Source organism: Epinephelus lanceolatus, chromosome 4 (genome assembly GCF_041903045.1).
Source record: "Epinephelus lanceolatus isolate andai-2023 chromosome 4, ASM4190304v1, whole genome shotgun sequence".
Classification (NCBI taxonomy): Eukaryota; Metazoa; Chordata; class Actinopteri; order Perciformes; family Serranidae; genus Epinephelus; species Epinephelus lanceolatus.
In genome coordinates this window covers 20598826-20624613 of record NC_135737.1, presented here as the reverse complement: position 1 = coordinate 20624613, position 25788 = coordinate 20598826, and the positions used below count along the sequence as shown (strand labels likewise).

The following is a 25788-nucleotide window of genomic DNA, read 5'->3' as shown; positions in this document are numbered from 1 at the left end:
ACTGATTTCATTCAAATTATAGCCTCGATCTGATAATCTGTGCACAAAAAAGGGAGATATTTGATACTACACAGAGGCTCTGATGTTCATCCAGGATTCAGAGAACCCATCTGTTAAATCTGGAAAGACTAGAATTGCAAAGAAAACTCTTACATAGTAAGACAGCACAGACAGAAGCAAAATAGCTTAAGGGAAACTATATAACAGGAGCTAATGAAGGGAACCGTGAGAACCATCTTCTCTGCCGCAGTCAGGGGGAGAAATCATGTGGATAGTGAGGAGAGGGTGAAAAATACAGAAGGACGAGCGATAGAGGATGGGTTATGAAGACAGTGAGAAAAGCAATTAGTGTCCGCTAATTGCCCTCATTGGAAAAGATGGGGCCGATTTCGCAGACTCCATGATGGACAGCGACAATTCAAACATATGAATGTGGACTGCGTGGGTGTTTCAGTTTAAAAGCCATGCAGCAAAGGCTGGTCGCTCTGTCTGATAGCAGCAGGAATGATAAGACCAGACCCTATCATCAAAACTTCCCTCTATCATCTTTATTGTGATAAAAAAAGCTGATATACCTTAAAGCGAGTGATAGAAAGATAAAGTGATAGAGGGTTAATACAGCTGGAGAAAGAAATGAACAAAATGGTGGAGTAAAAAGAGAAGATAGATAAAAGCGCTGAGGTAAGAGTGAAGGACAACCTTCTGTCCATCGCTTCTTTGAGCAAGAAGTTTAATGGTAAATAAATTCTTGGCATAGTAAAGCACATGTAAGCATGAAGAACACAATAATGCAGTCAAACTGATGTGGTCCAGCTTTCCTGTGTGAAATCAAATATCTGCTCTGCCTGAAAAGTTTATGGCAGCTCCAGCCGCTCTATTCTTCATCTTGTCCATGTCATAATTAGTTTAGTGTTGACTAAACACCTGTGCAAAGAAGCCACTCTGGGTGTTTAATGATAGCAGTCATTTTCTTGGAGAAAACACTCAGCGGACAGTGCCCCTGAGAAGCAGAGGTAGTAATGGGAATTGAGAACCACTTCCAAATTGTCCAATCCATCGGTATCGCATGCCTCCAAACGTATGAGTTCCTTTTATTGATGCAGACACCATGTTTTTCTGACAGTTATGCAATGAAAAACAATGACGTCAAGCTCATGTATCTACGCTGCTGGAAACTTGCAATATAGACTCGGTCTCACTCCCAAATCATCAAATACCGACGCTTGGTCAGTGGCCTGCTGTGTCAGATACTGACGCACAGAGGCAACCTTTAGCAGCGCTATGAGCCACATCAGACAGTGGCATTTTTTGATACTCCAAGCAACCGCCATAGTGTAAGGAGCAAGAAAGTCTGCATAGGGCGGTGGGAGGTGAGGTGGATGGGTCAAACAAACTGCCGACTTTCACCCGGGAGACCGCTGTTTGTTTCCCATGTGAAACTAAAAGTAATTTCAGCTATTTTAATGACAACATAGTGTGATAATATATGTAGCATGCTACAGTAGTGACTTATGTCATGTGATGTATGTCACGTGATGTAACACTACGTCAGTGAAAAATGGACTTATTTTAAGCCAAATCATGATTTTGTTTTCCAAACCTCAGCACATGCTTTTGTTGCCTTAACCTGGGGCGGTGCACCTAAAAACAATTTATTTTACCTACGCTCTAAGTTTACTTTTAAAAAGACTGTATGCATTTAACAAGTTGAAATTGTATACTTCCTGTAAAAACACAAGTGTATTTGAAAAGACACAATGCAGGAAATGAATGTAAATGGACATGCCATCCCTGAGCGTCAAAAACTGATGCTGGAGAGGCGTCTTTGGCGAGTTGGGAGTGAGTACGTGTTGGTAATATGACGTCATGGTGGTAAAGACATGGTTTAAAGTGTGGCTTTATTTCACAAAGAAAGATGGCAATAGTGCTGCTTGTAATGTCTGTAAAATGATCATTTCAAGTAAGGGTGGAAACACTAGCAACATTCTATACAACATGGGCTTAAATTCCAGGAGTAACATGTATATGTATTTGAAACTTGAGTGCCACTTCCCAACTATGCAGCACACCTATTAACAAGGGTATATATTCATAACATTAGCGTCACACAGGCAGGCTTATCGGTTTTTTTCTTTGACTAAGAAAACCTAGATAAAAAACAAATGCTGTGCAAATATTCTCGTTTCATCCATTTTAGATGATGACAGACTGTTACGGCAGCTAGCTCTCAGGCTCCAGCTGGCTCAGCTCACCTATCAGCGCCCCCCTTTCAGAGTTGCTGCACAGGTAGGGAAAATGAGCAAAGATAGGGTGAACAGGTGTCTAGGGATGGGTATCGTTAAGATTTTAACGGTACTACTACTCTTATCGGTACTGGTTATTGATCCGGTATTTTAACGGTACTCTTATCGATACTTTTTGAGGAAGAAAAAAACAAATTAAGAACATAAATTGCTTTATTTTCTCAATTCTCATTATGCAACAAAATAGTTTTTTAACAAAACATTTTACTTTTTACAACTTGAAATGTAAAATACATAAAATAATTGTGTTGTCACGCTACCAAAATTGGGACCCATACCAGTGAAAGTATCATGGTTCTGAGTAGTATCACGATACCACAGCAAAAATTAGGCAGATGTGCCTTTTGTCATTTATAAAAAGATAAATCACTTTTCTATAATACATCAATGATATTTCAATGGAATGTGGTGTGTCACGTTCCAGTGACACACCGCATGTGTCACTGGAAGAACAGCCCCACCCCCCTGCTCCCCACTCACACACAGCAGGCAGCTAGGGTGAGCGAGACAGATCTCTCGTCTTCAGGGAGAATAGCGAAAATTATGATACAATGACGGATAATTGACTGAGTTGGTGAGATAAATGTGCAAAATAAGGTTTATCTTGTAAAAAAACAACAAAAAAAACGCGACTGCCCCAGTACCAATAAGGTCAGAGCTTATCAATACTGCGGTCTTGAAGAATGTAGCCCCGGGGCTCGTTCAATACCGGAGTTCGGTACCCATCCCTACGGGTGTCACTGTTGTGTTGACACTGAAAATCTGTGTTGGCCTACTTTTTTTCCCCACACAGAGAGCTGATATTGAATCAGTATGGGAATTGATAAAGAATCTGACCTATAAGCTGTATCGATAATGACACTGGTATCGATAAAAAAAAATCTAATCAATTCACATCCCTAAGCAGAGGCCAGCTGAAAGTTTAATGAGACCACAGAGATACAAACCTGAGAGAAAAATGCTTCATAGCAGCCCCCGCATAAAAGTTTTTCATAATGCATGTGTCTAATAACCAGGCACAATTTGTTATTGAGTATAGTGTAGGCCTAACTATACTGTAGCATAAAAGAGCCCATTAACGCTGAAGCACTTCTCGCAGCAGGATGGAAAAAAAAAGAACTTTGTGGTGTCTGTGTGATAGAGTGCTGGTGTGCAATAGGGCATATGCAGACTGAAACAAGATGTAATTAACAAGAACAATATCTCTTCCCTCCTCCAACTGTGAGCAGGGGAAGCTCAGATATCTGCTCTGTCCTGAAACAGCGTAATCGTGTCTCATTTTCAGCTGAGTCCCTGACTGAGTCGAAGGCGGGGCATCGTGATAAAACTCTTGCTCTCCTAATGAGCGCCGAGTGGCTGCGGCAGTTAAAGTTCGTGCTCCGCTGGCTTGACTTCTACACCTGCGTCTTACTCACAGACTCCCAAATAACTTCAGCAATCAAACTAACCACCTTACCTCTCGATGATGTCAGCGATGACACAGGCAAACATCTGCAGGCCCTCCGGGAGCTGCAGAGCCACTGGAGAGAGAGGGGGGGAAAAGGCAAACAGAAAAGTTACACACTTGACGGCAACATGTTATTTAATAAATCCTGGACAGCACAGTTATACATAGCCTCTGCTACTGGTTCACAGTGCTCCACTGACAGCAAATAGTGACATTTCAGGGTAATTTCCCTTCTGCCACGGTAGTACTATTGGTTTATTTTAGCAAGTGATGGGCTGTTGGAAATATAGTCCAAACCAATCACCACAGGTCTATCTCTACAGCTCAGGGCTTGTACGGAGCCATTAAACTCTCTCTTTCGCCTGTCTGTCTCCATCCCTGCCACTGGTGCTGTGAGTCACATTTTCACTCTCTTTGCTACTGAAGCCCCCCACCCCCACCCCCACCAGCTTCATACAAGTGGAAGCTGGAATTTAATGTGAAAAGAAAACTGATGGGGCTGCTATAAAACTAAAATCAAGCAACCAATTAACAACCACTTGTCCTGCTGATGGTGTTGCATGCCGACAACAGGAGACCTACTAACCTACTGAAGTGTGACACCAACTGAGCTAAACCAATGGGAAAACCTCGTCGACGGCAACATTTACTAAGTGGTTTGTGCTTTGTTTTTAGACTCACTCTGCATCAAAAGACAGGAATGCTTTTTTCATTTATAAAACAGGCAGAAGGGCCTGGAACTGTCTTAACTTCACCCTGCCTGCAATCAGTGAAGTTTCCATTCCGCATGATCCTTTAAAGAAAAATCACGCAAGTAATGACTGGAGATGTCATGTGAGACTGCACCTTCTGCTGGAGTTGCTGCTAATTTAAACGCAGGGATAAGTACTGCCTGAGAGACTCTCTGCCTCTAAAAAGCAGGTGCAGGTACTTTAAAGGATGGCTGTAGTGGGCAAAGGAAACTGAACTAGCGTGTTTCCTGTGGAACTCTTAAAGTCTGGGTAGAGCAAAAATAAATGAGTTATGAGTTTGTCGCACAACAGAACAATGTGTTACTAACAACCCAGCCAAATCTGAATGATTAAAATCACCAAGTAAATAAATTAGGTTTCAAAATTGTGGAAAAAAAGAATCAGATTCTTCGCAGGGGCATATTCGCTGAAGGAGCTGAAATTAGTGAAGCGACAGACTCTTGTTAGCAGCTGACCCAGTAACACAAAGATGTACACAACCACTGAGCTGAAGAACGAGCAAGTCGCTGCACAGTGACAGACTAACTACATAGTATACCAGAAAAAAATGCAGTGTGTCCCAAAACATAGTATGACAAATGCAGTATGTCAAAAATGCCAGGTTCACTGAAGCAGTGAACAGTAACTGCCGGTGGTCCGGGTAGCCGATTTGGGCTGAAAGACTGAAAAGTACATTAGTGATGGCTACACTGCTTGTGTTTAATGATTGTAGTATTTAACAGAGTTGTTTATTCATGTAACTATTAGACTGCGACAATGAGAAAACACTGATGCTATGTGCAACATTATTATTAATGTAGTTTTTGTATGGTGGGCATGGGGTTATGTTAAGGATGGCTGCAATGCATCACTGAGCCATGATTTCAGGACTGCCAAAAAAATCCTAGTCAGAGAAACGCTAAAAAAACAGTTTAACAGTCTAACTCCACGATGTAGTACTGCATAGTTGAGTCTTTTCACGTTTTTAATAAGTATTTTCTAACAAATATAATGTGTCTAGAGAGAAATCATTGATTTTATTTCACTCTGACTTTAGTAAAAAAAGAAAGTGTGATCTCACTCCAAATATATGAGCAGGGGATTTGAAATAAATAAGTTCAACTAAAAGAAGTATAAACTTCTGAAAAAGGACGTCATTAAGCCACTGAGAAGGAACAAATCAGGAACAATAATCAACACAATATCTGAGAGTCTTAAAACTCCTAAGAGGTAACAGAGAATGGTGGTTATTAAGGTTAAAATAATCAGCTACTGTGTGTAATTGGAACTGTGGTGACTTTAGATCCCATTGTGACTGCAGCATCTTCTGGACCAGATGGACCAATTTCATAGCCTGGAAATCCAGACTATACTCTTCCTACCCAAGGGGCGGCACTAACTGAGGCATTTCAAATGCCGCCACACGCAACTGGATAGCACGATGGCCAATCAGAGCAAAAAACAAGGTGACGTACAGTATTCATTGCCCTAAGCCCCATTTTTTTGCCGAACAGTGGGGCTAACTGAAATATTATGCTTTCTAGGGCAGTCTTCTGTTCCTCTCTCAAGGAAAAAGTTAAGTGTAGCTGGCTTAGCGTTTCTTCCAAAGCTAAACTGAATGGACGCAGTCCTTCGGCAGCTGCCATCTTGGCTGTTTACTTTTCGACTCCTACAGTGCAGCGTCGTCGTCATCATGTTACGCCCACCCAGAGTCCGCCTCTGTCAGATAGACTCATCTGATTGGTCTGATAGGTGATTCAGCGGGCTCTGCTCGTTGGGGCCAGATTTCCCGTGCAGTGCAAATTAGAATTTGCTAGGGACGGGGCATCTGGATTTCCAGGTTACCAATTTTATTAAACATTGGAAAATTTCATGACTTCTCCAAAACCTTTAATGATTTTTCTAATTCCATGAGTTATCCAGGCCTGGACCAGACTTTTTCAGGTTTTCCATAACCAAAGGAACCCTGATAAAGGTAACTGTATGCGTTTTACTTCAGCTTCAACACCAATAAAAATGTTTCAGCTTCCTTATCTCAGAGAAACTGAACTGCACCTTTAAGCTTTCCTTTCAGGATAATATCATCTATTCTATTTTATTGGAATTCAAGGTAGATGAAAATCTGAATGTCCCCTGGGGATTTCGGAAGAGATGTGTCTTGGTGGCTTTTGCACGAAAGGTCCTATATTATTTGGTAGATCAAGAATCCATGATTTAATATACATTAACCTTGCCATCTCGTCATCAAATAAACATGATGACTATCTGACTAATAAGATATTGATGATGTCAAGTGTAGCCCTGCAAGGAATAATAGGACAGGAATCAGAGCATGACGTGGGTGAGAAGAAGACAAGAGTGACAGAGAGGAGATTAATAAGGAAAGCAAATGTGGTGCTATGACATGACAAACTATCTTAATATTATTACTAGTATTAATATTAACAATAATACTTAGCCTGCATTTTGACCTGCAGTTTTAAAAATGAAACAATTTAAACCAATTAAGGCTCAAATGATTGTTTTATTATCAATAAATCTGTCAGTTAGTTTCTCAATTAAGTGATTGCTCTCTTGGTCTATTAAACATCAGGAAATGGTAAAAAATGATTTCCAAGAGGCCGGTGTGATGTATTTGAATTTCTCGTTTGCAATGACTGACAGTCCAAAACCTGACAATCAATTTTCAGTGATATAAAACAGAAAAGCAGGAATTCCTCACATTTCAAAGAGTTGGCACAAGAAAACCAAGCATTTTTTCTTGACAAATTACTTCAATTTAAAAAAGTACTCTGAGATAAATTCTTTGTGAATTGACTGATCCATTATTTCACAATTCATCAAAGAACAAATATGCTTTCCAAGAGTGTTTTTTAAAAAAGCTTTTGATAATCGAAATTGAATTTCACTGTCACTATCTTTCGCCAAATCAGTAGGAGAGTAGGAGTAATATTAACATCATCTGACTTGCATATTGCTGATTTAAATCAATAAAACATGTTTATCTGAATTGGCAACAAGGGATTCCTTTCGCACATTCATTTCACAGTTGTTAAGAAAAGGAATTTGTTATTTTTCAATCAGAAGTAAGAACTAATGTTTCAAAATATACACAAGGATGTCAAATTGACAAGTTTTTAATTATCTAGAAAGCATTTTTAGCTGATTTTCAATTGAGTGTGAGTGTTTTTGACTGTTGTGTAAACTACAGGTGCTCTGCTGTTTAGTAGATTACACTGTGTATCGCCAAGGCCTCCTGTCAACAGCTCTCTGGATGCCATTTACTCTTTGTGAAGCAGTAATTTATGCATGTTTCATGCAGACTTGACTTGATCACAAACATACATTCACAAGGTGTTGACCACTTCAGTGTTCAGTCCCAGCCACCATGTTGGGCACACAGAGTGAACACCTGGAGACAAAGGATTTGTTTCAATCAACCATGACATTTTCTCCCAGCCAAACTCTGTCGCACCTTTCTTCAATAAATCCATCAACGTCTCTGTGGACACTTACGATTTGAAGATGCTGAATTCAGCGCAACATTTTCACATGAAAAGGCCTGAAACAATTTGAGACTTCAGGGCCAGACAGCATTAAACAATAAAAGCTGGGACAGACAAAAGGCCAAGGAGGTTGGTGAATGGCCATGAGATGGAGTGATAGACGGGGCAGCATGAAGAGGAGGAGCGAGAGCACTTCTTACTGATGAAAGGTTAAGGGATCACCAAGCGCTCATGCAGACAGTGAAAGACAGGTCATTACCTAGAAAAGGGCAAGTTTATTAACAGAGAAAGGTTTCGGAGCACATCTCTGCCGTAGCTGACAGAAGCAAAGAGCTTTTTCCATCCACTGCCCCCGGCGAAAGGTGAGTTAGATGCTGGAGGTGGGACTGGCTGTTTGAATGCATGTTTGAGTTTTCAGGCAAGAACTATAAACTGCTTTTACCTTTGGAAGTGTACTCCTGCCCCCCAAAACAGAGAACCTAAACCATACAGACATGAATGAGACAACTGTCTAGGGTTTACACTTGACTTTTTTTTGACAGCCAATATACCCGTTAATATTCCAGAATTACGGCTATATACAATGACTATCAGACATGTTTTAAATAGCCATATAATAGCCTACATTTAAACAACAAATCTAAATGAAGAAGCAGCCGATTTGACAGAGTGACTAATTAGAGGTTTAGTGGCAGAGGAAGAGAACTCGGCTCGCCAAGTGTCACCGGAAAGTCCTCCATGAACATATCCAGGCAATCACCACCGTCTGGCTCGCTGTGGTGTAGTGAAGCCTATCTCCAGTTTGCTCTACAGGGAAACTCGAAAGCCATGTGCTGAGGGTCCTCCTAGAGAATGTAATCCGTAATTCGGTCACATAACTACACCAGTATGCTAAGAGAAAGACAATGAATGCAATAGATGTGACTTATGCACTCTGTGTGACTTCAGTGGATAAATATTGTTTTAATATTCTGTGGATATATGTATATCCACTGTAATTAAAATCCTAAAATCTGGTCTGCACAATATAAGTTCACTAGTCCATACCCATTGAGTGCACAGTTGCCCATGTACAGTTTCACAAGGTGTGTGTTTGGGATACAGGTCATAGGAAATTGCAGATTAAATAGTCAACTGAACCCATTAAGAAGTGCAATGTATTCAGACAGAGTTTCTGTGAATTTGATAGTACAATTGCTTTATTGAAAGTACAGTAGATTGACCACGTCAGTGAGTAGAAAAAAAACGTGGGACAGACAGAATGACACACTGACAGTTTCCGTGATTATGTACAGCATACCATACCATGACTTAGTCAGACCAAAAATTAGGGGAAAAAAACAAAAAAAAAACAAAACATTAGGCCACAGGGGGAGCCACAGAGATCAGTCTCATTTTAGCTATTTTTCTGTTGTTATAGCGCCACCCAGTTGCCAATTAGAGTTAAATTTCTCCAGTCACCTTGAGGCGTCCTGTTCTACATGTCTACCAAGTTTAGTAAAAATCGATGTGGCGGTTAGGCCTAGATAAGAAATTAGCTCTCTAGCGCCCCCATTTTGTTTGATGGGGTCAATAATGGAGGGGTCCCCTCAGATTATGTGTGGTCATATGCCTACAAGGTTGCGTGGTGATCGGTGAAACCCTTGAGATATTATACACCTTTATGTGATGAGCCACACCCTCCGCAATATTCATTGCCTTACAGAAGCTCAGTTTTAGTAAGTTTTCCAACTTTTGCCAAGAGGGAACTTTAGATATTGGTCCCTACATTATGTTCATAGAGTTTCATGCGCATTGGTCAAACTTCCTAGGAAGAGATCGATTTGAAGTGTTTTTCAAAAAATTCAAAATGGCGGAAAATCTATATAATCAGAAGTTATGGGTTCTTGAGGCAAATTTGTTGCTCATGAGGAGAGGCATCTTAGAGAGGCACATTAACTCTGTAAGGATATTTCATTTATTAGCTTCAGATGTCGTGTGTTTATACACCTAACAACTCCAAAAAAAAAAGAAACCTATTCTTGCACACGTCACTTAATGTTAGACCCCCCAAACAGAATTATCTTATGGCCAACGCTCCCCTTTTGCAAAATGTGTTTAAAAAAAAGAAAGAAAAGACAACACTACAACAAATTAAAAAAAATCAGAATATAGCTACTTCCCTTTATTAATGCAATGATAATTACATTTTTAATACATATAGTAATAATTCAATTTTTTTTTGCATTTCCCTCTGGCGACCCCACTTTACATGGCTTACATGAACTTTCAATCACCAATCATCTAATGATGCTGTTACATGACATTCCTCTTGTTGTAGCACTATGGGTGGTAGCAGGAAAGCTACAATTGGGATTATGTTAACAATCACAGACAGGAGGCAAACTAAGACGAAGACCAATTTATCAGTAAACAACAGACTGAACAGACAAAGCCCAGGGATTACTCAGAAAGTCAGATTATGGCTAGGAAGACTAGAATCATGCTATGTACGGGGTTTGGCCTGTAGTAGTTTACATTTAAGGTGTGTATGCACTCCTTTATTAACTCATTTATTAAATCAGTTGCCAGTTTATTAGATACACTGAGTTAATATAGTGTATTACAGCAGCACTGTAATAAATCTTACCTTCATGAAGGTTACAGCCTAATCAGTTTTTGCTGAAACTATTTTAGAGAAGAGTTGATTCAACTTTATAGTAATTTGGGAGACCACAGTTTGCAATGCTATTGTGTTGTATTGCATTATAAACTATATACACTCACTGGCCACTAGGTACACCTCTTCAACTGCTCATAAACGCAAATGGCTAAATAGCCAATCACGTGGCAGCAACTCAATGCATTTAGGCATGTAGACATGGTCAAGACGACCTGCTGAAGTTCAAACCGAGTATCAGAATGGGGAAGAAAGGTGACGTTGAACGTGGCATGGTAGTTGCTGCCAGACGGGTTGGTCTGAGTATTTCAGAAACTGCAGATCTACTGGGATTTTCACACACAACCATCTCTAGGGTTTACAAAGGATGGTCGCAAAAAGAGGAAAGTGTAGAGGAACAGCCTGTCTGGACGTCCCTTGAACCAGTATTATCAATGAACAAGACCCACCAGACCACCAGGGGTCAAATACTGTACTTAGGACTCACCCCTGTATCACCCTGACTGGAAAACTTCTTTCAGCTATCCTTAGGCCTAAAGGAGGTAAAAAGTCACTTGGGATCCCTCAAGTTTCAGATGCCATCTTAAGTATCCAGCCTTCAGGCAAAACGCGGTGATGAACAATCCACTAGTTGTCTAAGACAATGCTTCTTTTTTCCACCACATCCTGTCCCTTCCTGTCACCCCAGGAAAGCACGCCCTCCCCTCTCTTACCAAATGTTCTGTGTGACCAAAATTGAAATGTCTGTTGGAAGTGAAAGTATACCCTTTATCCATATTATGTGTTTGAAGTATAGGAATATAATTGGAGTTCATTAATCAACTTGTTTGCATGAATATGTGCTTCCTCATTTTGTTTTTCATTATATGTCGCAACTATAAGTTGTTTTCAATTGTATTCGTTTTAATTGGATGTTAAGAACCGATTCTGACCATAATGAGAAGAGTATGTGCCTATCGCGCGTAACATGTCAAAGTATATGTCAAAAATATACATATACATATATACATATACAGTACAGGCCAAAAGTTTGGACACACCTTCTCATTCAATGCGTTTTCTTTATTTTCATGACTATTTACATTGTAGATTCTCACTGAAGGCATCAAAACTATGAATGAACACATGTGGAGTTATGTACTTAACAAAAAAAGGTGACATAACTGAAAACATGTTTTATATTCTAGTTTCTTCAAAATAGCCACCCTTTGCTCTGATTACTGCTTTGCACACTCTTGGCATTCTCTCCATGAGCTTCAAGAGGTAGTCACCTGAAATGGTTTTCCAACAGTCTTGAAGAAGTTCCCAGAGGTGTTTAGCACTTGTTGGCCCCTTTGCCTTCACTCTGCGGTCCAGCTCACCCCAAACCATCTCGATTGGGTTCAGGTCCGGTGACTGTGGAGGCCAGGTCTGGGCAGTGGTTAGAGCTGATGTTGAATAGGAGATTTAATTATCTTAATCTTAATCTAGGACTCCTTAGATAAATATTTTGTACATTTCTGCATTCCGGTTTATCTTAACATACTCACTCACTATCACCAAATTAAATAACCCACATGAGTGTTACTTCTTGTTTTAATCCATTTATACATACTGTTGATTTTGTGTTATTTCATATTATCCTCATTCATGTACTCAGTTGTTACCCTTTTAGCTTAAATAAATTTTCATTTATCGCCAAGTCGTTGTCTGTGGATATTTCTTTTCAGCAGGAATCAAGATCACTGCATGGAGAATTCATAACCCAGATATTGAGACTGATTCATTATTGATAAGTGTGCTGACGAATTAATAATTTGTTTACGGAGTTATTAATTTGATTAGTCGCTTCCCTCATTAGGAGAGTGGTGCCCCAAATTTTATTACGAGTGCAATCATTCTCAAAAAGGTATTTCCCCTACACCAGTGAGCGGCAGTTCTCTGGGTGAAAATGCCTTGTTGATGCCAGAGGTTAGAGGAGAATGGCCAGACTGGTTCAAGATGTTAGACAGGCAACAGCGACTTAAATAACCACTTGTTACAACCAAGGTCTGCAGAAGACCATCTCTGAACCAACAACATCTTAAGCCTTGAAGCAGATGGGCTACAGCAGCTACTACTGTCAGCTAAGAACAGGAAACTGAGGCTACAATTTACACGGGCTCACCAAAATTGGACAATAGAAGATTGGAGAAACGTTGCCTGGTCTGATGAGTCTTGATTTCTGCTGCAACATTCAGATGGTAGGGTCAGAATTTGGTGTAAACAAAATAAAAGCATGGATCCATCCTGCCTTGTACCAACAGAACAAGGCAGGATGGATCAGACTGGTGGTGGTGGTGTAATGGTGTGGGGGATATTTTCTTGGCACACTTTGGGCCCCTTAGTGGCTACCAACTGAGCATCAGTCTACCTGAGTAGTGTTGCCTCTTTATGACCACAGTGTACCTGATGGCTACTTCCAGCAGGATAACATGCCATGTAACAAGCTCAAATCATCTCAAACTGTTTCCAGCACCTTGTTGAACCTATGCCACAAAATATTAAAGCAGCTTTGAAGGCAAAAGGGGTCCAACCCGGTACTAGAAAGGTGTACCTAATAAAGTGGCTGGTGAGTGTATTTAGTCTAACCTTATTCCTATATTTAATTAACAGATAAATTCTGACATAATCCAACAACCTTTTAAAATTCAACTCATTATTATGACTTGTTTTTACCAATTACCACTTTGGAGTCTATATTTGTAAAGTCCCTACAGCATGTGTTCACATACGTACACGTGAATCCATACGTGAATTGGGACAGAATGGAAGTCTTAAAAGTAGATACTGAATTGAATAAGCACAGTTCCACCAAGGTTATGCTACTGCATGTAAAACTTTGTCTTTACCATTAATTAGGCTCTATTCAGCAAACGCATACATCCCCACGTGCATGTCCAGTCTGTAGATACTACTGACTATAATGGGCTTGAACTTTACACTGGCAGCCAGCTCTCTCTGCTCTCATGTTTCTGTAAAAGGAACACACTGTTCAGATAGAGAAGACAAGGCCATCTTGACTGAGTGGGGAGTTATTTCATAATTGGGGATGGGAGAAAACAGCAGTTTTGTTACTGTGGGATGCAAAATGAGACTACATCGAGATAGATCATTAATTAACTAGAAAAGAAGAAGAAAAAGAAGAAGAAGTAGTCATGTAGTCACCATCCGCTTGTTTGACTCCTCTGTTCAGTTCAGTGGGCTTCGGTGTAGCTGGATGTGTAACCAGCACTGGTGTTGAAGCAATTCTCAATTAACAACTGAATTTAAGACTCTAAGAACTTCTCATTTCCCACGGAACGCCTACTGATAAAAGCATCTGCAACATGGGAAAAAGCTGCAGGAACTAAAAGAAATGGCTAAATGCTCCACATGTTGCTTACTGTCTTGAAGCGCAAGGAAATATCTGAAGAGAAACTGTCAACTGTGCTAATCTTTTGATTGTCTGTAGTTTAGTTGTGAGAAGACCTTGGAAAACAAAACAACTCCCCGGGCATTTCACAATCCCTGCAGGGGAACACTTTCATGAATTCAAGGTCCCCCAAGACACTCAAGGCCGTACTGCTTTTTGTTTCTATTGCTTTATCTCTATGTCTCTTTTAATTCTTCTGTTTTACCCAATAGTAGGTGTGTGCAAGGCTGAACAAGTGTTGTAAGACCAAAGCCATTGCAAGTGAATTAAGATCTTAAATCAAAAAGAAATGGCTGCACTGTGGGTACGGCCATATAATCGGTTTCCTCTTAAATGGTGGTTATATTACTTTAAACTAAACACAGAGAGCAAAAGATTATTACCTGGAAAGGTAAAAATCGTTTGTATTAATTTAGTTTTATTTAACCTTTATTTAACCAGGATGTCCTTTGAGATTAAAATCACTTTTTCAAGGGAAATCTGGCCAAAAAAAAAAAAAAATATATTAGTGTATTGTATTTAGCGTTGCACAGTTTACTGGTACCAACAGTAGACCTGGGTACTTAAACTCCACGGTACATATGATACCATAATGTTGGAGCATCGTAGTACTACGGTACCTCACAGTACCACTACTGTGGGATAAGTTCAAAGTCCAATCGTAAGAGGGTGAGTGTCCTTGCACTGTCCAATAACGGAACGCGCTGGCCACCTGGCACTCAATATACTGCTGCAGTGGTTTGTTTTCCAGTGACATTTCAGGTATTAGCTGAGCTATTGAGTATCTTTGAGCAGTGAAACTTATTATTTATTTATTTTAACTTGTAGGCTAGATTTGTTTATATATGCTACAGTGATTTGTTTTCCACAGAGCACTTTACTCACATTTGCGACTAAAAATAGTTTTGTGCGAGCAAAAGAAATCAGTCAGGAACACGCTATGCGAGTACAGATTTCAACTAGCAGCAGAAACGAAAGGCGAATCCTGCCGGTTGTGGGTTGAAGGGGGCTCACAGACAGGAATACGGCGGAGCACTATGGCCACCACAAGATAGCGGCTTACCGGCGACCGAGAAGCCCGGCTCCAGGTCCAATAATTTCCTCTTCTTGGTGTCATGACTGCCCAGAAATTCCTGAACAGCCGAGCTGTGGCGGCACACAGGTATGTGTCATGTCAGAGGAGAAACGAGCCGTTCACATTACTCTCTTTGTAGCAGGTTACCGCCCACAAACCTCACCACAATCAAGGGACTGTTCTTAACTTGTCAGAGGAGGGTGGCTGGTTGATTTTCATTTTTTTTTTTTTTTTTATTTTAATCCCCCCTATGTTAATCACTTACTGATGCTGTTTTTGAAGTATGAATAAGTCAATAAGTAATTTATTCCATTGAAATATCATTGATGTATTATAGAAAAGTGATTCATCTTTTAATAAATGACAAAAGGCACATCTGCCTAATTTTTGCTGTGGTATCCTGATACTACTCAGAACCATGATACTTTCACTGGTATCGTACCGTGGGTCCCAATTTTGGTACTGTGACAACACTAATTGTATAGATACTGCATATGAAAAACAGGCAAGGGACAAATAAGTCATTTTGTGTGTTTATGTAGGAAAAAAAAGGCAATATTTATTATCATCATCAGATTTTTGTTACTCTCAAATATCGACACCTGCCTTGAAAAAACACACTATTGTTTGAATAAAATGATTATTTAACCGAGGCTAGAAAAAGCAAATCTGCCTGTATTTTCTTAACTTAATGGGGCTATTACTTTGAACTAAACACAAATGGCAAATGTCACTACCTGGAGACACATGACGGTTTTGATGTAATGAAGACAAACCAGGACTGGAGAGCACAATCCATTTGTTTCTAAAAAAAACATTCAGTATGTACCAAACAGCCATTTCACCAAAGTACACTGCTTTCATCTTATTTGTGAAAGGCTAGTCTGAAGAGCGTCCATCTGGCTTGTTTGCTGGTCCTTCTTCCAATTAAAGGCATCAAACGACTGATTCTCTAAAAATCTATCAATCAATCAATCAATTTTATTTATAAAGCCCAATATCACAAATCACAAACAAAACAGTAGACTCAAGTCAACAAGTTATTATCACCTAATTATATTTTTGTTCACTTGTCTTTATCTTAACTGAGTGTGCGACGGTAATCAAGACAGCAGACAGCCAACAGCCGTTAGAAAGACTCTGAACTAAGCTGCTCTTGTAAAGAGCCGAGATGTTCAACAGATTATATCAAAACAACGCTCAATTAGATTAAAATGAGAAAATCAGGCAAAACAACACGAAGCTTTTGACTATTTATAAACTCTAGGAAAAAAAGGCTGGGCAGCTAAAAAAAACACTCTACTGTATCTCCCTCAGCCCTCCATTTCAAAAGCACAGTGTATGAGACTTGAGAGGAGTTCAAAAGGCTGACAAAGAAACAGATGGACACAAAGAGGAACAGAGAGAGACAGGGGTGATAAGGTGAGTTATGCTCTCTGCGTTCAGAGAGAGAGAGAGAGGGTGAGCTCTGATAAAAAGCGTCACACGACCAAAAAAAAGCAAAAGCAAAGCCAGCAAGCTGCGGTAAACTGCACGCTCCCCACAGGGACACCTAAAAAAAATGATTAAATCCTCTTGGTATGCCATCTGCATATTTCCTCCCAAGGCAGGAGCGACTGAAGGACGACACATTTTGACATTTACATTCGTGAAGGACGTTTTTTTCTTAGGCTGGATGCCACCATTGCTAACACTTTCCCAACACTTGTTTAATAAGAGCACCCAGCACGGGGAAACATCAACTGTAACAATGCATGAGGGCAGGAATTCAAGCACATGTTATTAAAGGACATGCTCACATTTTTGAAGGTCTCTTACACCAATACTCAAATATGTATTAAAATAAAGAAATCATTTTGTCAACCTTTACTTACATTCAATTTGCTTTAGAAAGTCTTTGCAACCAGTATGGACAAAAGGAAGAGTGTAAGCAACCTTTGCATGATCATGTTAGTATTTTAAAACAGACTTCAACCATGAACCCGTCCTTACAGGTATACTATCCAGGCCTTTCTATAAAATAAAGTGCAGACCCATGCAAAAGCAATCCCTCTCAATCATCACTTGTGACCTACTAGAAGTGTGTGGCAGTGCATTTTTCTGCCGAGACTCTGCCCTCTGCCTGTATCTTCTTATTTTCTTCTTATTTGCTGTGTTCAGGATATTCCTGGGCTGCAACTTTTAGGCAGTGTGTTGCCTACAGCCAATAACAGTACATAGGTGAGGTCAGGACTTTATGAAAAGGTAGTGATCAGGTAGTAGCAGCACGCATCCAAAGCTTCTTTCACATTGCACAAAAACCTGCAAACATCTGGCTTTTTAATGTAATGGGAAAGGTTATAATTGGCATTTAGACACGGGTCAAAGGACTCTGCAGTAGTCAAGGGTACTTATCAGCTCCGACTCCGATCAGCATCGATGGAAACATAACACTCAGGTGATCGTCCTAATTTCAGCCCCTTAACCGGCGAGATGCAATGACACGCAACCACAGAATACTGTGTATCTCTGCCCAAGCAGCCCTTAAACGTTGATCCTAATTAGTCTGCACCGAGTTTTAAAGTGAGACTGAATGTGTAAGAGATGTACAAAAAGAAGTAACCACTGTTAAATTTTTCCATGGGCCTCCATGCTGCTTTCTACTGTTAACTAACCTGTTTTCCGGTCTGTCCATGATGTCGAACGTGACACACAGAAAAGGCATACTCATCTGCTGCAGAGCTGTGTACACTGCTCTGGTCTACTGGCAGTGGGAAAGGAGTCTATCGCCTATATTAAGAGGGGTTTCCTGTGTTAAAAAATCCCATGTACGTGCACTAATTTTGGTAGGAAAAAGAGGAAGCTACAAAGATCATGGACATGTCGCTGAAATAAACACAAGGCGAAACACCAAGCAGACAAAGCCCGTTCTAAAACAAGAGTAAATCTGTGGTTGGATATCACTTTCACTGGCGAGCACCAAAGGAGAGGACGGAGATGAAGATCAACATGGAGTCGGCCTGTTTCCTGTTAAGACAGGCATGTGCCAGCAGTTAGCTTTGATAGCTTGTTTAAGTCTTTTAGGGGACAAGTTTGAATGTTGTGTTTACAAACAGTAAGTTGCAATTTCTGCATAGTAAATTCTAAAGTGAAAAAGTACCACAACATTTTCATCAGAGTCCATAAAAATCCAGAATCTTTCTTTGTCAGTTGAAAATCTCAATCAGTTTCTCACTAAACCAGGCTGACAAAATGAGCGATAAGCTTCTGAGGCATGCAGACACACAAATGTTGATTTAGCACATTTTCAGTGAAACAGAAAATAAAAACCGTCAGTTACTTTTTTTCCAAAGTCTGCCTAGTTCACATGTGCTTTCTTGAATTTTAAATTCGGTAGAAGAGTAACCTCTTGAGACGGGCAGTATCATTTAAATTTTCTTCAACGGGTTACAGTAAAGGACAACTGTAATCAGAGTTATTTTAATTCGGAAGGCTACTGTATATGAAGAGAGAACTAATTAAGATCTGAGTGTTAAGGGTGCCACTCATGTAATGAAAGGTTGATACAAGTGCAGAAGCAGTTTAAAAACTAAAGAGGTGTTTTACTGCTGGAGAGATGGTCTATTAATAAAACTGGGGTATCTATGCAGCAGAAAGACACAAATTGAAATTGGTGCTATATGACCAGAGAAAACAGAGGAAAAAGGGCTGTTGCATTTGCTTTTGCTCAAGAGGTCAAAAACCTACAACTACCAGAATGCACTGTGCCACAACGGACCAATAAACTCTCCTGCAGGTGGGTGATGACAATAGACCATAGGTCAATATGGCAGCTGGCTATTAACAAACAGTCCTGAACAACAGTTAACCAGTACACTAAAACATGTTGCTGAAAAAACATTTGAGGTGAGAAATAAGCAACACAGTAACAGAATCTTCATATTTCATATTTGATCAGCACTGCTCAGTTTTACCATTTGATTTCAGTATTTTCAGCCTGTTTTTACAATACAGAAAACAGTATGGTGCTCGCTTCTGTTCACAAATTCTCGCATTACAGCCAAACAGTGCACTAAAATCTGTTTCTGAAGACGTTTTAGGTGAGAAATTGGCAATACAGTGACAGAATCTTGGTTTATATTTGATCAGCACTGCCTCGTTTAACTGTTCAACAGTTCAATCTGACTTTGGTCTGAGTCTGAGATCGAGCGAGTGAGAGACAGCGAGGTGGTGCTCTGTCTTCAGTACTCTTTGTGTCTAGGAAGACGTGCATTCAAAGCTGAGAAAGTATGATCAAACAACAGCCTGAGAGCCAACAAATATTGTTTTGAGTCATCCAGCTGATTTGAGCTAGAGATGAGCAGGGAGATCTGGGTGCTGGCGCGAAGTTAACTACAGTTAATTTACTAATACAACACACAATGTTATGATACAAAGCTGATTAAAAATTGGCAAGGGCGTTTTCACACGTAGAATGTAGAATGACTGAATGATAGAATAATTGTACGACACGTATTCATGTCAACACAACACGTCTAGAATGTCGCATCACTGAGTGTGAGGTCTGCAGACATAAACGTAAGACTCTTATCTCTCTCATTATTTTAATAGTGTTAAATTAGTCCCCCTTTAAAAAAACGATAAGAAGCAGCCATGCCTGGGTGTGTGGCTCGTCATAATCCAGCAGAACCTTAAAATGAGGCACTTTTCTCTTGATGAGATTCACATAACTCTCAGTAGAAGCATTCCCACCACCTGATTACTCCTCAGGGTTTCCATAGTATTAGATTAAATTTATGAAAACCTGCAAACTATCTAATACTGTCTCTACACATGGATAGTGAAAATGAAATACTGTATGCGTCATCGACGGCCATTCTAATTCCTGTGCCTCTTTGTTTCCCTGCTGATTTTGTAATTTCAAAAAACAGCTCTGCTTTGATAGAACAAAATTAATAGGGGACTGAAGCTCTTCAAAGCATCCTGGCAGTACTTACATTTTTTTCTGTTATTTTATCATCACTTAATAACGGCATAAAGGCTAGTAAAACAATGTAATGCTATTATCAAATGTTACTGAAGGCAGTACAAGAGCAACAACAAATAATCTGCCTGTTGTCATAAAGCACAGCAACAGTACATCAATGTCAGTGAAGCCTCCCACTGTGCCCACACTCAGTTAGTCCTGAGGCTACAATCCCACTGCAGGCTTCGCCATTCAGTTCGGATTATTTGCACACATCTGATTATTCTGTTTGACTGTACTGTTTTTCAAGTGACCCGTAGCGTGTATCAGTCTGACTGACCTCCATCCTGAAATAATACCAACAAACAAAAGACATCTTAGCAAAAGATATGACGTCTAGACAGTCTGTCAGAGGCAACTGAAACTGTTGCCAAGTTTTGTAGCTGAGTAGAATACGTCTCCTCCTTTTACTTTGAGACTGGGTTTGAAATGTTTGTTGTTCATGAGGCCAAGAGCTTTCAACCTAGGTCAAAAGAGACATTAAAAAGTATGATTCCTTTATATTTGTAGTTACACTGCACACACACATTTGAGTTGACAGTGAAAGGCATCTGAGTTTGAGCATCATCCGCCACAGACAGTGTGACTGCAGTCTCCTCACTCTGTCAATAACACATAAGCTCAATTCCTGCGGGAACTGTCCCCCCCGCCCCCGAAGATCAAAGAAAGCTAACACATCCCCCTCACAAATTCAGTGTTAACCGACTCCAAAACACACTGGGCGTGGAAGTGCCTCTGAACAGCACTCCTCTTCACTTTGGTGTCCATGCTGACCAATAAGAGTTAACACAAATAATAAAAAAAAAGCCTGTTTTTCTTAATCAAATCACCACAAATACATCTTAATATACTGAGTCACTGTGGGATGAACACGGCCTCTTCAAAACTGGGTCTGTTTTTAATTTGTCACAACAATGGATAAACCTGTGTGAACCTGGCAGGTTACAGATTGTACAATAAAGTCGTCAAAGTAGGTCAAAGCACAGACACACTCATGGATGGCATTCTGACTGAATGCTTGAACACGCTGTCTTTGGGTATAAGATTCTTAGTGCTGTGCATACTGTGCATTCATACATTCACTCTGTACTGCTTATCGCCCTCAAACATGCAAAGTAGTTGTTAATGAGGTGTGAGTAACCGTACAGAGGAAAGTACTTCAGTGCTGAGCCCTCAGCTACCATTAGCTGTGTCTTGTGGTGACATTAATGGACATAATATAAATACATATACATACTACATGGTAAAGTAGGGCATTGCAGGGAATGTAAGGCTCTAATCAGACAGTGCATTTTGCAGGCTGCAAAAGGTGAGACGTACAGTATTTTTTTGTTGAAGCATGCCCTGATCAGACCTGCGTCTTTTTGCTGAGAGGCAAACTCATAGATACCTTAAAATCTACATATAAAAACGGACAGGCAGAGGGCACGTACTCTGGCTCTTTTTGAGGGCGAAGGGTTTTCCCAAATAAGATGTTGGACACAAAGACACAGATCTGTGAGGGTACATGAGACCCTCTGCAAGAAGAGTAATCGCAGAGAGTACCATCAGCTGGTCCAGGAGCTTCACCTGGATGATGGTCTGTTCAACTCTAATTTTAGGATGAGTCAGGGACCAATTGACAATCTGCAGTCAATCGTCGGGCCTAGGTAAAACGTTGGAACGTAGATATTTTTTGTAGCTTGCCTTGGACAGTTACCTTAACACAAACCATGTACATACTCCTCAAACTTGTAGTTATCACTGCTAAAGAAGGCCCGCCTTTTATTTCATTTAATTGGACATTGGGGGAAAAAACACACCAGGACCCTTTTCCACTCTGGGTTGAAGTTTTTCCAACTCCAGGCACTCAGGGTGCTCTTGCAAAAACACAAGGTGCATGGAGCAGAAAAATGCAAATCGCTCAGTAACGCAAAATCAGTGAGCAAAACACTCAACTCTCAAACAAATACATAAAGCCGCCCCAGGCTGATAAAACTGGTTGTCAGTGTCATGTTTGGGCACAAAGATCCTTTCACAAGAAGCGTAACTTGTACTCCAGCTCTGCTAGTTAACATGACTATAACTTGGAACTACTCCTGTTAAATACAGTATACAGGCTGTGTAGAACACTGCATTTACTGCACATCCTTTATCCAACCTCTGGTGCAATTAAGTTAATGTAGCTTAATTCAGAAATCAGTTGTGCAGTTTAAAAGCCTCTAGCAAAAGCACTTGAGAATCCAGTGCTGTGGTTATTTTACTCATGAGCACTGTGACATTGTGGAATACATGGTCGACTCCGCTTTTAAATAGTGCCCTAATAAACCAACCATTTCCTTAAGCGAGGGCCACACAAACCCTGTTTCACCTCGCAGTAAAGGCACCGACGCACTAAACGACTTTTAAACTCGTCAAGATTGCTGTACTGATCACATTATACCACTATCTGTCTTATAGCAGGGTATCTCCAAGTTGTTGTGGTTTGCACATTACTGACAACAGGGGGTCACACATTACAAGACAGTTTACTAGGAGGAATCCCTATTAAGTCTGTCTGGTCTATAAAACACATGCCAGAGGTGACACAAAAACGACGCAAGACCACAGGAAAGACAGGAGTTCTCTCCAATTTGGAGTTTCAAATTGTTTGATATGAAAAAACAAGGTAGAAAAATAAAAGAACATTTGGTTAAGAAAGGTTAGGAGATGCAGGCAGCAAGGATTGTCTGTTCTGGTGCAGACGTTTCCTCCCCCTGATATTTTCCTCACCCCGTATGCTGCCCTGCAATTAGCTTCAGGTTGCTGCTGCTGTCATTTCCGGTCAAAACAAATTTCACACTTGAGGACTGGACTCACAGACAGGTCCAGAAATCTCTCTGATGGTGTCTTTGAAAATGCACATGTAGCCATCATCGCTCACAGGAGCAAGCACCGATTTGCCTCTGATCTGAGGCTCTTGTCACAATCTCCAAAAACTGTTAGCCAGTGGAAAATCGGTGCTTAAATCATGTAGTGTAAACAATATTTTACGACTGCTTTTACAGAGCACACGTGCAATATGAGTCAAGTGTATTAAGACAGAACAGAGCTCACCTCTTTTGGCTTTCGCCTGTCTCACTCGCCAAACCGTCTTGGGGATCTCAAAGTTGTAATTTGCAGGCAGGGCTTTGATTGCCTCCTGTAACTCGGGATCCTGCAGGATTTCATCTGGGATTTGATTGGCGACCCGTCGTGGTCCACGGACTGAGGAGAAAGTTAAACGACTGAGCTGTTAGCAATGCCGTGAACACAGATTTAAGCGAGGACACAATCAATCAACCTTAACTGAGACTATCATCGGAAAAGTCACAGTCAGATAATAACAGTTATCAGTGATATTGCCCAGCAGGAGTCGTCAGTACAGGACACTCAGCACCACATGGAGCGAGACTCATGCTTAAAGGCAGGTTTCAAACATGTTCTATAGGTCAGGTTAAGCCTTGGGGTGAGAAAAGGGATAATAATTCACTCCGGGGAAGTCCATTTCCACATCCATATGTCCAGAAGTGTCTTCCACCTCTACAGGGCAAGGCCAACTTTTACGTGGTATGAGAGCTATGGAATCGGAGAGCACTGCAAGTTTGTCCATGCAGCATTTTGATAAATTTCTACAAGCTACTGGGTGGCTTGAAACTCCAGCTAAAATGGCAAAGAAGTTGACGTTTTTGCTCCAATTACCTGGCAGTTTGAGCTTCATGTAGCTAACACCCACCTTTTGATGGGGTTATTGGCACTTTATCACAGGCTTATATTTCCTCTGTTTACAGCAGGACTAACCACTACTTTACTTTGTGCCATTTTATTTGACTTTGGTGTTTCTTGAGTTCAATAAACAACTCAAGACATTCATTTGCAAGATTATTTATCCTCCAAAAATGTAAATGCAGAACTTGTTAAACAGCCACACTCTGCAGTTTTCATAATTCATGTGGCCACTGAGTGACTTTCTATATAAATCTTTGCCACCAGACACAGATGACACTGTTTTGCTTTCCCTCCATTACAGCTTGATTGCTCAGTTAACTGGAGCTACCGTCACGGCACAGTCCAAGTAAATTACATATCTGAATGACAAACTGAAACAAACAAAAATTGCAGTCAATTAAAATTGCTGCTCCTGCTCCATCTGTCATTATTCTACAAATGGCTAAAGAACATTTTAAGGAAAACTCCTGGCTGGTGTCTTCTTACTTAGGATGCGCTTTGGATTCAGATTAGAAAACAGCCTTTCAGGTTCTTTCTCATTAGATATTCTTAACTGTCGGCCACAGGGATCACCATCATTTGTCACCTCTATCAGTAGCCCTGCAATTTTCTCACATGATAAAGAGATGGTCTGCAGTCTGTGGACTCTTTTTGATATTGCTAGTCAAAGCGAAAAGGACCATTGTGGCCTCCAAGAGCCCTCTGGTTATCTTTAGAAAATAGGAGCCAACTATGAACTGTTGTCCATGTACAAAATATAAAGATAAACCTTGTCCAAAATAATGTCTCTGTATATTTTGTTTGCATTCTTTTCAGAAGTCTGATAAGCAGACACAGTGTAAAGTGCTGATTGATTATAAACGCTGCCAATATGATGCAATCGTGTGAAATCATGTCTGAGAAAAATGCCTATCATCTGGGATGCTGCGTCCAACAGTGAGTTGTGTGTCTGCACAGAGAGAAAATGTCATGTCTGTTGACGGTAACTGTGATCCACTCCATAAATATGACACACACCATCTTTTGTAAACTCTTATTAAACACACAACTCATCTGCCAGCGTCATTCCCATCACACTGAGTCAGGTGGGGAGACGTCACAACACTGAACGCTGACCGGATGCTGATTATTAGACAAATAAAGCAAATGTTTCCTCATGTAACTTGATTGTGTTGAATAAAGCTGGATAGCTACTAAACACTGTGCACACCACACTCATTTTCTTGTTTGCATTAAAGCCAGACTGCTGTGTTATTGTGCTGAAAACAGCTAAGTGTCGCTAATGTAGCCACGACTCATCGACATCTCTGTAAAATACGAATATACGTTATGTATTTCTCTTTCTACTTTACTAAATATTTAATAGTGGACGTTAATATTTACCTGTGGGCTTTTTAGCAGGAACAATCTGAACCTCAGTCCCAGGAGCTGCCATATTTTCTCTCCCAAACATGAAACATGTGAGGAAGAGAAAGGCGAAACCAATCGAGTGCAGAGCTCAGGAAGAGAAGTGGAGCACAGATGTCATCGATGTCACTGAACGGGACAGCAGGACAAGATCATTCCCATGGACTAGGACAGTTCAGTATGGTATACTTCTATGGGTTTAAGTGCAATGTGCATTATTCAGAGTTGCGATAATAAATTAGATAAAAAAAAAGTTTAAGTATAATAAAGCCCTCTTTATAGGCTACTCTACGGCAGTTTCAAAGTGCTACATACACCACGTAAATAAAATAGCCTAAGTAGTAATAACAGTAATAGCCTACAGTAATAACATAGTAATAAACCAAACAAAATTACACTAAAACATCAATAAATTATAAAAATTAAAATATTTTGCGGCCGTATTTACTCACTGAGGCAAACATTCAAAGTTCTTCACACACTATGTAAATGAAAT

General features: G+C 40.3%; 1 protein-coding gene across 1 annotated transcript in view; it reads right to left on the bottom strand.

Moving 5' to 3' along the window:
- The window catches only part of dph1 (diphthamide biosynthesis 1), an 87134-nt gene extending 61738 nt beyond the window's left edge, over window positions 1-25396 (bottom strand). Inside the window, exons 1-3 of the mRNA XM_033632314.2 lie at window positions 25269-25396; window positions 23235-23384; window positions 3760-3823 (exon numbers count right to left, since the gene is read on the bottom strand). Of these exons, the coding sequence (XP_033488205.1) occupies window positions 3760-3823; window positions 23235-23384; window positions 25269-25338 (284 nt within the window). The 5' untranslated portion in view covers window positions 25339-25396. The remainder of the gene's footprint in view (window positions 1-3759; window positions 3824-23234; window positions 23385-25268) is intronic.
- Window positions 25397-25788: the final 392 nt, after the last annotated feature.